General features: G+C 50.0%; 1 protein-coding gene across 1 annotated transcript in view; it reads left to right on the top strand.

The window, feature by feature from the left end:
- Nucleotides 1-11,057: 11,057 nt before the first annotated feature.
- LOC141050811 (nuclear factor 7, brain-like) overlaps nt 11,058-13,136 on the top strand; it is a 33,129-nt gene continuing 31,050 nt past the window's right edge. Inside the window, exon 1 of the mRNA XM_073547480.1 lies at nt 11,058-11,389. Coding sequence (XP_073403581.1) covers nt 11,191-11,389 — 199 coding nt within the window. The 5' untranslated portion in view covers nt 11,058-11,190. The remainder of the gene's footprint in view (nt 11,390-13,136) is intronic.

The raw sequence follows: 13,136 nt of genomic DNA, 5'->3' as shown, positions 1-13,136 counted from the left end.
CTCGACTCTCCCCTCTCCAGTCCATCCTTAGTGCAGCAGCCAGGGTTGTCCATCTGGCTAATCGTTTCTCGGACGCGTCCACTCTTCGCCAGTCGTTACACTGGCTGCCCATTCATTACAGGATACAATTCAAAGTACTTGTTCTCACCCACAAAGCTATCCACAGTGCGGCACCCCCTTACATCTCCTCCCTCATTTCTATCGGCCTAACCGACCACTGCGCTCTGCAAATGACTTTCGACTAACCTCTGCCCTAATCTGTGCCTCCCACTCCCGACTCCAAGACTTCTCCCGTGCTGCGCCAATCCTCTAGAATGCTCTACCCCAAGATATTAGGACCATCCACAATTTGCAGTTTTAGGCGCTCGCTCAAAACACATTTGTTCAGAGCGGCCTATCACGTTCAGTAATCAGTCATTTTATGCTTGAGTGTGTGTAGCCCATTCACTATCTCCATCTATCCCCCACCCCCTGAAGATGGCTGGACCATCATTGTAAATACAAACCTGTGCTTTGTATCGCCCCCACCTCATTGTAGATGGTAAGCTCCCACGAGCAGGGTCGTCTTATTTCGCTTTAATTATTGTATTGTTAACGTTATTACTTATGACTGTTGTGTTTGAAACTGTTCAACTGTAAAGCGCTGTGGAATATGTTGGCGCTATATAAATAAAGATTATTATTATTATTAGAAGTCTTGGAGGCGGTTGGGTGAGGAGCGAAAAAGTGTGGAGGAGAGAAGGAGGTCTTGGGAGGACCGGAGATTACGTGGGGGAAGGTATCGGGAGATTAGTTCAGAGATATATGGAGGAGACAGGTTATAGATGGCCTTGTAGGTCAGTATTAGTAATTTGAACTGGATACGCTGAGGGAGTGGGAGCCAGTGAAGAGATTTGCAGAGGGGAGTAGCGAGGAGATGAATTAGTTGGGCGGCAGAGTTAAGGATGGACTGGAGAGGTGCGAGGGTGTTAGCAGCGAGGCCACAGAAAAGGTTACAGTAGTCGAGACGGGAGATGATGAGGGCATGCATAAGCATTTTAGAGTGAGGGATGAGGAAAGGACGGATTCTGGAAATATTTTTGAGCTGGAGGCGGCAGGAGGTAGAAAGAGCTTGGATGTGAGGTTTGAAGGACAGGGCAGAGTCAAAGGTTACTCCGAGGCAGCGGACGTCCAGTACTGGGGAAAGCGTGATGTCATTGTTATAGCTAGGTCGGGTAAGGAAGATCTGTGAGATGGAGGAAAGATGATCAGTTCAGATTTGTCTACATTCAGTTTGAGGAAGCTGTAGGAGAAGAAGGAGGATATGGATGATAGACACTCCGGGATTCTGGAGAGTAGAGAGGTGATGTCTGTGCCAGAGAGGTAGATCTCATCATCACATCAGGATAAGACTTTGCCCACAAACAACAACCTTGTACGCCTTGAGAGTCGTTCTGTATTGAGAAAGAAAAAAGCTGTGAAGAAGAAACGGAGAGTGGTGGTCAGGAGGGATTCCCTGCTGAGAGGAACAGAGGCCGCTATCTGCAGACCGGATATAACCTCAAGAGAAATGTGCCGTCTTCCAGGTGCAAAAATTATAGATGTGTCTGACAGGATATCAGGACTCTTCAGACCTACAGATGACCACCCATTCCTGCTAATACATGTGGGGACCAATGACACCGCGAGAAACGACCTGGAAACCATCTGCAGTGACTTTGAAAACTTAGGCAAGAAAGTGAAAGGACGGGGAGCGCAGGTGGTCTTCTCTTCCATCCTCCCAGTGGATGGCCATGGAACAAGGAGGTGGAATAAGATTCTGCAGGTGAACAAATGGCTACATCGATGGTGCCGTCAGCAAGGATTTGGATTTCTGGATCACAGAGTGAATTACCTATACGATGGACTACTTGCTAGAGATGGGGTGCACCTTACGAAGACTGGAAAACATGTATTTGGAAGTCGCCTTGCTACACTTGTAAGGAGAGCTTTAAACCAGAACAATGTGGGAAGGGAAGCAAAAGGCCAGAAAAAGCCACACACCTATAATAATAATCTTTATGTAGCGCTAACATATTCCGCAGCGCTTTACAGTTTGCACACATTATCATCACTGTCCCCGATGGGGCTCACAATCTAGATTCCCTATCAGTATGTCTTTGGAGTGTGGGAGGAAACCGTAGTACCCGGAGAAAACCCACGCAAACACGGGGAGAACACACAAACTCCTTGCAGATGTTGTCCTTGGTGGGATTTGAACCCAGGACCCCAGCGCTGCAAGGCTGACAAATGCTGTTGAGAACTCTGCTATTAGAAGTGGGAGGAAAGAACAAAGACAAAAAATCTAAATAATTAAAATATTGGAGAAAGAGAAACCAATCCCAAACTAAAATGTTTCTATACTAATGCACAAAGCATGGGCAACAAACAAGAACTGGAACTACTAATACAGGAAAAGAAATATGATGTCATTGGAATCACTGAGACTTGGTGGGACAATACACATGATTGGAATACAAGGCTAGAAGGATACAACTTATTTGTGAGAAACAGACTTGATAAACGAGGAGGTGTCGCATTGTATGTTAGAAACGCGTATATCTGCACAGAGATCCAAGCTTCAGAGACTGGGAGTTCTGTGGAAACTGTTTGGGTAAGAATACAAGGACAGAACAATGGAAAGGACACCATTGTAGGCATTTACTACAGGCCGCCTGTGCAAGCTGAAGATATGGATGAACTCTTTATGCATCAAATGGCCGAGTTCTCCAAAAAATATGACATAGTTGTCATGGGAGATTTCAACTATCCTGACATTTGTCGGGAATCTCTCTCAGGCAAAACTAACAGGTCAAGGAAATTCTTATCCTCTCTTGCTGACAACTTTATCTTCCAAAAGGTAGGGGAGAAAACAAGGGGAACTGCTACCTTGGATCTAATCCTTATAAACAGGGAGGAAATGGTTGAGGAGGTAAAAGTGGCTGGGACCCTAGGAGGTAGCGCCCATGCTATTTTAGAATTTTTTGATAACTAGAGGAGGAAGACATGTGAAGACTCAGACGTCAAGGTTAGATTTCAGAAAGGCAGATTTTAAGGGATTCAGAAAGAGAATTGGAGAGATCCAATGGCTGGATATCCTTAAGGACAAAAATGTCCAGGAAGGATGGGAAATCTTGAAAAGTGAAATTCTCAAAGCACAATTGTTAACCATTCCGAAAAGAAGGAAGAATAGAAAGCGTTTAAGGAAACCAGGATGGATGAACACAGAACTTAAACATTTCTTTCTTCCTTTTTAGCATGTGTTTATCAAATGGAAAGAGGGAGGCATATCTAAAGAAGAATATAATGCTGTCAGCAGAACCTGCAGGGCACAAATCAGATTACTAAAGCTGACAATGAATTGAGGCTTGCAAGAGACGTCAAAAGCAATAAAAAAGCATTTTTAGGATATGTCAAAAGTAAAAGTCAAAGATGCTATAGGATTTTTACAGGATGAAAATGATGAAATGGTAAGACAGGATGTTGAGAAGGCCGAACTTTTAAATTCCTATTTTGCATCTGGTTTTTCTCAGAAAGGAAATGTAACATCAGCTGTTCACTGTCCGATTAAGGGAATAGAAGAATCCAGGATGTCTATAAACTGAAAGATAGTGAGGAAACATTTAGCTAACCTAAATGAATTCAAGTCTCCAGGCCCAGATGAATTACACCCCAGAGTATTGAAGGAGACAGCAGAAATTTTTTTTGAACCCCTCTCCATAATCTTTGAAAATTCTTGAAGAACAGAAGACTGGAGAAGAGCAAATGTTGTTCCTATCTTCAAAAAGGGGAAGGTGGGCCCAGGCAACTATATGTTAGGGCTGGCGGAACGCACCAAATTATAAAATAATAGTAGGTGCGTTCGCAGCCCGAGGTCCACCATGCAGAGGTGGTACACTGCTGCTAGGTAATGGCGGAAGAATAGAGCGGCATAAAAACAGTCAAACGTGGGTTACATCACCCAATGGGAACAGGAGCGGACTCTGCTAATTCACAGAGCCCCACAGCCGCTGAACGTGGATGCCGGAGCCTGTTAAACTCACAGAGCCCGGCCAAAGAGTGCACAGCAAGCGGCCACAGAACTCTACCCCAAGGACACAGGGTTAGAGTCCGTCGCTGCCACGAGCGCCGCTATAGACGCTGGCTATGGAGTGTGGAGCACGGGCACGGAGTTGTGCCGAGTCACTGATGATGGCTAATGCCTGACTCAAACTCTGACCTACCTAAGCCTGGGCGCTAGCAGGCTAGGTTGCACAACACATGCATACCAAGGGTAGGGGTTTCATAATGAGTCAGTCACCAGAGACATTCATACGTGCATACACCACTCACTCCTCATAGTCTGAAAATACAGTCTATCCTAGCGCATGGCCACTAGCCGCCAGCGTCAGGGACCTTCCTGGCTTCCCGGATGGGCCAATCCGAACAGGAGCAGGACCTGAGCACGTGACTTTCGATCTCCAATGGGAGATCACTCCACGGGCATGCTCAGTGGCCCAACATGAGGACTTAGTCCCTGGAGAATCTCGCTGCTGAGTAGCCTGCATAGCCAAGTGTGGTGGAAGGGCCAGGCGGTAGGCCACAGGGTTGATCTGCTCGAGGACTTTGAAAGGGCCAATATAGCGCGGTGCGAACTTAGCGGATACAACCCGCAACCTGATGTTTCGGGCAGAAAGCCACACTAAGTCGCCAGGGGCGAAGGTCAGAGCAGGATGCCTGTGTACGTTAGCGGAGACCCTCATTCTCTCCTTGGAGGCCTGGATAGCATCCTGCGTGCGATCCCAAATGTCACGTGCCTCCTCCGCCCAGTCTGCCACCCTAGAGTCGGTGGACGACGCGGGCATGGGCACGGGGACGCGCGGATGCTGGCCGTAATTTAAGAGGAATGGGGTCTGACTGGTGGAATCGGCCACAGCGTTGTTCAAAGCGAACTCCGCCCACGGCAGCAAGAATGCCCAATGATCCTGCCTGGTCGAGACAAAATGTCGCAGATATGTCACCAGGGTCTGTTTGGCTCTCTCAACCAACCCGTTCGTCTCAGGATGATAGGCCAAGGAGAGATTTAGCTCAATGCTGAGCAGAGAACAGAGCTCTCTCCAGAACTGAGACGCAAACTGAGGACTCCGGTCGCTGACAATCTTATCCGGCATGCCGTGCAGGCGGAAAACATGTTTAATAAACAACGCTGCCAGGCCCCATGCAGAAGGTAGCCGCGAGAGTGGTACCAGATGCACCATCTTGGAGAAATGATCGGTGACCACCCAAATGACGGTGCTGCCACTGGACTTGGGCAGACCCACCACAAAGTCCATACCGACCATCTCCCAGGGCCTGTCCGCTACCGGCAGGGGATAGAGTAACCCAGCGGGCCGCTGCCGAGAGGACCGATTCTGGGCACAAGAGACGCATGCCTGAATATAGTCCCTGACATCACGAGCCATATGCGGCCACCAATACGTCTTCGCCAGGAGATCAGAGGTTCGTTCGGTCCCAAAATGTCCCCCCACCCTGGACGAATGAGCCCAAGAGAGGACCTCCGGTCGCAGATGGGCAGGGACAAAAGTCTTGCCCGGAGGTACCGACTCGAGAGCAACCGGAGCCACGGTCCTCAGACTCTCCGATGGAACTATCAGCCGAGGCTCCTCCGATGACACCACGGAGCGAGAAAGAGCGTCGGCCCGGACGTTCTTCTCCCCGCAGAGAAAATGCAGGGTGAAATGGAATCAGGAGAACAAGGACCATCTGGCCTGGCGAGAATTCAGCCGCTGGGCAGTCTGTAAATAGACCAAATTTTTGTGGTCGGTGAACACCTGGAAAGGATGGCGAGCCCCCTCCAGGAGGTGTCTCCACTCTGAGAAGGCCAGCTTCATTGCTAGCAACTCCCTGTCCCCGATGGAATAATTCCTCTCCGCCGGTGTGAAGGTCTTAGAGAAGAATAATGGGTGCTTCCGGCCTTGCGAGTCATTCTGGAACTGAACCGCTCCAACACCGACGGAAGAGGCATCCACCTCCAGAATGAAGGGCTTATCTACATCGGGGCGATGTAGAATGGGAGCGCTAGCGAAGTGGGATTTAATAGCGGCGAAGGCCTTGGAGATAGTTTCCAACCACAGTTTGGGGTTTGCACCCTTCTTGGTGAGGGCTACCAAGGTTGAGAAATGGGGGATGAATTGGCGATAGTAATTTGTGAACCCCATAAAGCGCTGCACTGCTTTGAGAGAATGGGGCTCCTGCCAATCCATCACCGCCTGTAGTTTGGCAGGATCCATGGCCAACCCCTGGGCCGAGATGATATAGCCCAGGAAAGGCAAGGACTCCTGCTCAAACACACATTTCTCCAACTTGGCGAAAAGGGAGTTTGCCCGCAGATCGAAAACTTTGCGAACATCTCTCCGGTGGGAGTCAATATCTGGAGAGTAAATGAGAATATCGTCCAGATAGACTACTACCGAGGTGGTAAGCATATCCCGGAAGATATCGTTCACAAAGTCTTGGAAGACGGCTGGCGCATTACATAGCCCGAAGGGCATCACCAGGTATTTATAGTGCCCTTCTCTGGTGTTAAATGCCGTCTTCCATTCGTCCCCCTCACGGATGCGAATCAGGTTATAGGCTCCTTGCAGATCAAGCTTAGTAAACACTCTTGCTCCCCGTAGCCTATCAAACAGTTCCGATATCAGGGGCAGAGGATACTTGTTCTTAACGGTTATGGCGTTAAGACCCCTGTAATCGATGCACGGACGTAATTCTCCATTCTTTTGGACAAAGAAGAATCCCGCTCCCGCCGGAGACACCGACTTCCTAATGAATCCTCTTGCCAGATTCTCCCTGATATACTGAGACATGGCTTCTGTCTCTGGGAGAGATAGGGGGCAGACTCGACACCGGGGAAGCTCAGCACCGGGCAAGAGGTCAATAGGACAGTCGTAAGGGCGGTGCGGCGGAAGGGTCTCCGCCGCCTTCTTGGAGAAAACGTCTGCATACTGATAGTACGGCTTGGGAAGCGAGGAGATCTGCGGGAACCTCAGAGATAGCAACCTGTATGCAGTCCCTCAGACACCTACCCTCGCAGGACTTGCTCCAACCGAGGATTTTTCCCGAGGACCACTCTTATGTGAGGAGAGTGAGCTCGTAACCAGGGAACTCCTACGAGGACCTGGTCGATACCTTCGGGCAAGACAAGAAGAGACAGCATCTCCTGAGGGGAAGGAGACAGTGAGAGTCTCAGTGGAGCCATCTGGTGGGTGATTTGGGACGGAAGTGTCACACCATTCACCACTCTGATAGTGACTGGCTGAGGTAGCAGGACCAGGGGGATTGCGTGTTGTAGGGCGAAGGCAGACGACATGAAATTGCCCTCCGATCCAGAGTCCACACAAACCTCCACTACCAGAGTGGAAGAATTAAATTCTAACGCCCCTTTAAACAGGAGCTTGGAGGAGAAAGTCGCTGTGTCTAGTAGGCCCCCTCCGATAACCACTAGAAGGGAGCGTTTCCCAGGCGCTGTGGGCACTGGTTAGCTAGGTGCCCAGTCTGCCGACAACGGAAACAGACTGAATATACCCACGCGGACTGGACCCTGGACCCCGTGCGAGACACCTCCATGGCCTCTGGAGGCTCAGGCGGCTGACCGAGAGGTTCCAGCGGTCTAGCAAAGTTTGGAGCCAATCTATATTGTTGGCGGGACTTGGAGGGCTCCAACCCTCGCTCAGTGAAGCGAATGTTAATTTGGGTGGAGACCATAATGAGCTTCTCCAAAGTGGTGGGCACCTCACTGGTGGCCAGGGCGTCTTTGACATGATCAGCCAGGCCTCTCCATAATATAGGTATGAGAACCTTATCTGTCCACTCAAGCTCTGAGGCCAGAGTTCTGAAGAGGATGGCATACTGACTGACCAGAGACGAACCCTGGGTTAGGGCCAGCAACTGCAGTGCGGTGTCGTGCGTGACCTGAGGCCCCAGGAACATCTGCTTCAAAGTGACCAGAAAATGGGTGGCACTCAGTACCAGGGGATCCCCACGCTCCCACAGCGGGGTGGCCCACTCCAAGGCGCTGCCCGACAGAAGGGAGATGATAATTCCCATCTTGGCCCGCTCAGAGGGAAACCGTGTGGCCAGCAACTCCAGGTGAATGGAGCACTGACTCACGAAACCCCTGCATGAAGCACTATCACCCGAGAACTTTTCGGGCAGCGGGAGGCAAGACAAGGTCGGGGCAGGGCTGGCCGTGGAGACACGGGCGACAGACTCTGTAGCTGCTTGAACAGCGCCCGAAGTAACATCCGCAGCTGAGGTGGAATGCTCTAGCGCTGCCAACCTGCCCTCCAGCTGCTGGATGTATCTATGCAGTCGCTGTTCGTCCGCCATTTCTAGCCAGACCCTGGCGCTAGGATAATGTTAGTGCAGGCGGAACGCACCAAATTTTAAAATAATAGTAGGTGCGTTCGCAGCCCGGGGTCCACCGTGCAGAGGTGGTACACTGCTGCTAGACAATGGCGGAAGAATAGAGCGTCGTAAAAACAGTCACACGTGGGTTACGTCACCCAATGTGAACAGCAGCGGACTCTGTTATTTCACAGAGCCGCACAGCCGCTGAACGTGGATGCCGGAGCCTGTTAAACTCACAGAGCCCGGCCAAAGAGCGCACAGCAAACGGCCACAGAACTCTACCCCAAGGACATGGGGTTAGAGTCCTTCTAGGCCCACTGAGCGCACGGCGTCGTTGCCACGAGCGCCGCTATAGACGCTGGCTATGGAGTGTGGCGCACGGAGGCGTGTCGAGTCACTGACGATGGCTAATGCCTGACAAACTCTGACCTACCTAAGCCTGGGCGCTAGCAGGCTAGGCTGCACAACACATGCGTGCCAAGGGTAGGGGTTTCATTATGAGTCAGTCACCAGAGACATTCATGCGTGCATACACCACTCCTCATAGTCTGAAAATACTGGCTATCCTAGCGCATGGCCGAGCGGCCATGCAAACCTTTTATAGTCGTGAGCGTCCGGGACCTTCCTGGCTTCTCGGATGGGCCAATCCCAACAGGAGCAGGACCTGAGCACGTGACCATCGATCTCCAATGGGAGATCACTCCACGGTCATGCTCAGTGGCCCGACATGAGGACTTAGTCCCTGGAAAATCTCGCTGCTGAACAGAGCGCCGAGACCGACGAGTTTGCTGAGCAACCTCCTCTGTGGCTGGAGAGGAATGGGAGACCGCTGGAAGCAAGGCTCGGGATTCACGCTGTGCAGCGACAGGAACCCGATGCCTAACACTATAGGCCAGTGACTTTCACTTCTATACCAGGAAAGATCTTTGAACAAATTATTAAACAACATGTATGTCAGGACCTTGATAAGAATGAAGTGATTAAACAGAGTCAGCATGGGTTTGTAACTAATAAGTCATGTCAGACTAACTTAATTTCCTTCTATGATGGAATCACTGATTGGGTGGATCAAGGAAATGCTGTAGATATAGTATATCTCAACTTCAGCAAAGCATTTGACAAAGTCTCTCATACAATCCTTATTGAAAAAATGACTAAGTATGGAATGGACAAGGCAACTGTTAGGTGGATTCATAACTGGCTTAGTGATCGAACCCAAAGAGTGGTCGTAAATGGCTGCACATCCAGTTGGAAGAATGTCTCAAGTGGGGTACCACAGGGCTCTGTCCTGGGCCCTGTATTGTTCAACATCTTTATCAACGATTTAGATGAAGGAATTGAGGGTAAACTGATTAAATTTGCTGATGACACAAAGCTAGGAGGGATAGCTAATACTAGAGAAGAGAGAGAGAGGATTCAAAAAGATTTAAATAAACTGGAGAAGTGGGCAGCAACTAACAGAATGGTTTTTAACAGGGAGAAATGCAAAGTACTACATCTGGGCAATAAAAATGAAAAAATCAAATACAGAATGGGAGGAATAGGGCTAAGTGACAGCACATGTGAAAAAGACTTGGGTATACTAATAGATCACAGACTGAATATGAGTCAACAGTGTGATGTAGCAGCAAAAAAGCCAAATGCAATTCTAGGATGTATTAACAGAAGCATACAGTCTAGATCACGTGAAGTCATTATTTCCCTCTACTCCTCTTTGGTCAGACCTCATCTGGAATATTGTGTCCAGTTTTGGGCACCACATTTTAAAAAAGACATCAACAAACTGGAGCAAGTTCAGAAAAGAGCGACCAGAATGGTGACCGGTCTGCAAACCCTGTCTTATGAGGAAAGGTTCCAGGATTTGGGAATGTTTAGTTTGCAAAAGAGAAGACTGAGAGGAGACTTAATAGCTGTCTACAAATATCTAAAGGGATGTCACATTGTAGAAGGATCAACTTTATTCTCATTTGCACAAGGAAAGACTAGAAGCAATGGGATGAAACTGAATGGGAGGAGACACAGATTAGATATTAGAAAAAACTTTTTGACAGTTAGAGTGATCAATGAGTGGAACAGGCTGCCACGAGAAGTGGTGAGTTCTCCTTCAATGGAAGTCTTCAAACAGAGGCTGGACAGACATCTGACTGGGATGATTTAGCGAATCCTGCTTTGAGCAGGGGGTTGGACCAGATGGCCCAGGAGGTCCCTTCCAACTCTACCATTCTACGACATCTCCGCATTGCCAACCCAAACATGCGCGTGACACAGAGAGACCGATGATCTGCCAACCCCCAAATAGGCGAGCAACCCATTCAGCCCCAATGTCACTGCTGCCTATTAGTGCAGGAAGCCGTTTATCACATCCAGCTGCCTCTGGCACATCACCATGCTTTACACTGCAGCACTGCTAGTTCCTTTAGGCCGCAGCTGGCTTCCGTCTGGTGCAGGGCTGAGGTGATAGAGTCCCTGTGTGCACAGATGAGGCTGCACATCCGCCTGGGCCTACAGATCTATGCGCCGAGTGCTGCTCTGCCGCCTGCTCCTCCCCCGGTGCGCAGCGCCCTCTGCTGGTGGCTCAGGTGGCTCCCACGTGCGGGGCCGGAGGCCGCCATACTATTGTCCTACAAACCGGAAGACGCGTTACGTGCTTGGGAAAGGCGCATGCGCAGTTCGCACTGTAGAATCGGGCGCGCAGTCCAGCCTCTGTGTTCAGGCCCCCCCTCCTCTGTGTGAGGTAACGACGGTGTCCAGGCCCCCCGCTCTCCGGTACCGCAGCCCCCAGCCATGGCCGCCACAGCACAACCCGATGTCTCCGAGCTGGAGAAGAAAGACGTCCTGGCCGGGGACGAGGCGGACAACGAGGAGGCCATGGACGAGGAGGAAGACGACGAGGGCGGAGATGGAGACGACGGGGACGTGGAGGAAGATGTGATCGTGCAGATCGGAGCCACGTACTCGTGCAAGAGGCAGGACGGCTCCTACCGTGAGTGATATATCCCCCTGTATACCGCGTATCCCCCTATATACTGTATATACAGGACGGCTCCTACCGTGAGTGATATATCCCCCTCTATACCGCGTATCCCCCTATATACTGTATATACAGGACGGCTCCTACCGTGAGTGATATATCCCCCTGTATACCGCGTATCCCCCTATATACTGTATATACAGGACGGCTCCTACCGTGAGTGATATATCCCCCTGTATACCGCGTATCCCCCTATATACTGTATATACAGGACGGCTCCTACCGTGAGTGATATATCCCCCTGTATACCGCGTATCCCCCTATATACTGTATATACAGGACGGCTCCTACCGTGAGTGATATATCCCCCTCTATACCGCGTATCCCCCTATATACTGTATATACAGGACGGCTCCTACCGTGAGTGATATATCCCCCTGTATACCGCGTATCCCCCTATATACTGTATATACAGGACGGCTCCTACCGTGAGTGATATATCCCCCTGTATACCGCGTATCCCCCTATATACTGTATATACAGGACGGCTCCTACCGTGAGTGATATATCCCCCTGTATACCGCGTATCCCCCTATATACTGTATATACAGGACGGCTCCTACCGTGAGTGATATATCCCCCTGTATACCGCGTATCCCCCTATATACTGTATATACAGGACGGCTCCTACCGTGAGTGATATATCCCCCTCTATACCGCGTATCCCCCTATATACTGTATATACAGGACGGCTCCTACCGTGAGTGATATATCCCCCTGTATACCGCGTATCCCCCTATATACTGTATATACAGGACGGCTCCTACCGTGAGTGATATATCCCCCTGTATACCGCGTATCCCCCTATATACTGTATATACAGGACGGCTCCTACCGTGAGTGATATATCCCCCTGTATACCGCGTATCCCCCTATATACTGTATATACAGGACGGCTCCTACCGTGAGTGATATATCCCCCTGTATACCGCGTATCCCCCTATATACTGTATATACAGGACGGCTCCTACCGTGAGTGATATATCCCCCTGTATACCGCGTATCCCCCTATATACTGTATATACAGGACGGCTCCTACCGTGAGTGATATATCCCCCTGTATACCGCGTATCCCCCTATATACTGTATATACAGGACGGCTCCTACCGTGAGTGATATATCCCCCTGTATACCGCGTATCCCCCTATATACTGTATATACAGGACGGCTCCTACCGTGAGTGATATATCCCCCTGTATACCGCGTATCCCCCTATATACTGTATATACAGGACGGCTCCTACCGTGAGTGATATATCCCCCTGTATACCGCGTATCCCCCTATATACTGTATATACAGGACGGCTCCTACCGTGAGTGATATATCCCCCTGTATACCGCGTATCCCCCTATATACTGTATATACAGGACGGCTCCTACCGTGAGTGATATATCCCCCTGTATACAGCGTATCCCCCTATATACTGTATATACAGGACGGCTCCTACCGTGAGTGATATATCCCCCTGTATACCGCGTATCCCCCTATATACTGTATATACAGGACGGCTCCTACCGTGAGTGATATATCCCCCTGTATACCGCGTATCCCCCTATATACTGTATATACAGGACGGCTCCTACCGTGAGTGATATATCCCCCTGTATACCGCGTATCCCCCTATATACTGTATATACAGGACGGCTCCTACCGTGAGTGATATATCCCCCTGTATACCGCGTATCCCCCTATATACTGT

The sequence above is a fragment of the Dendrobates tinctorius genome, unplaced genomic scaffold (genome assembly GCF_039654945.1).
Source record: "Dendrobates tinctorius isolate UK_male_01 unplaced genomic scaffold, ASM3965494v1 ptg000152l, whole genome shotgun sequence".
NCBI lineage: Eukaryota > Metazoa > Chordata > Amphibia > Anura > Dendrobatidae > Dendrobates > Dendrobates tinctorius.
This window is presented reverse-complemented; position numbering and strand designations above follow the sequence as displayed.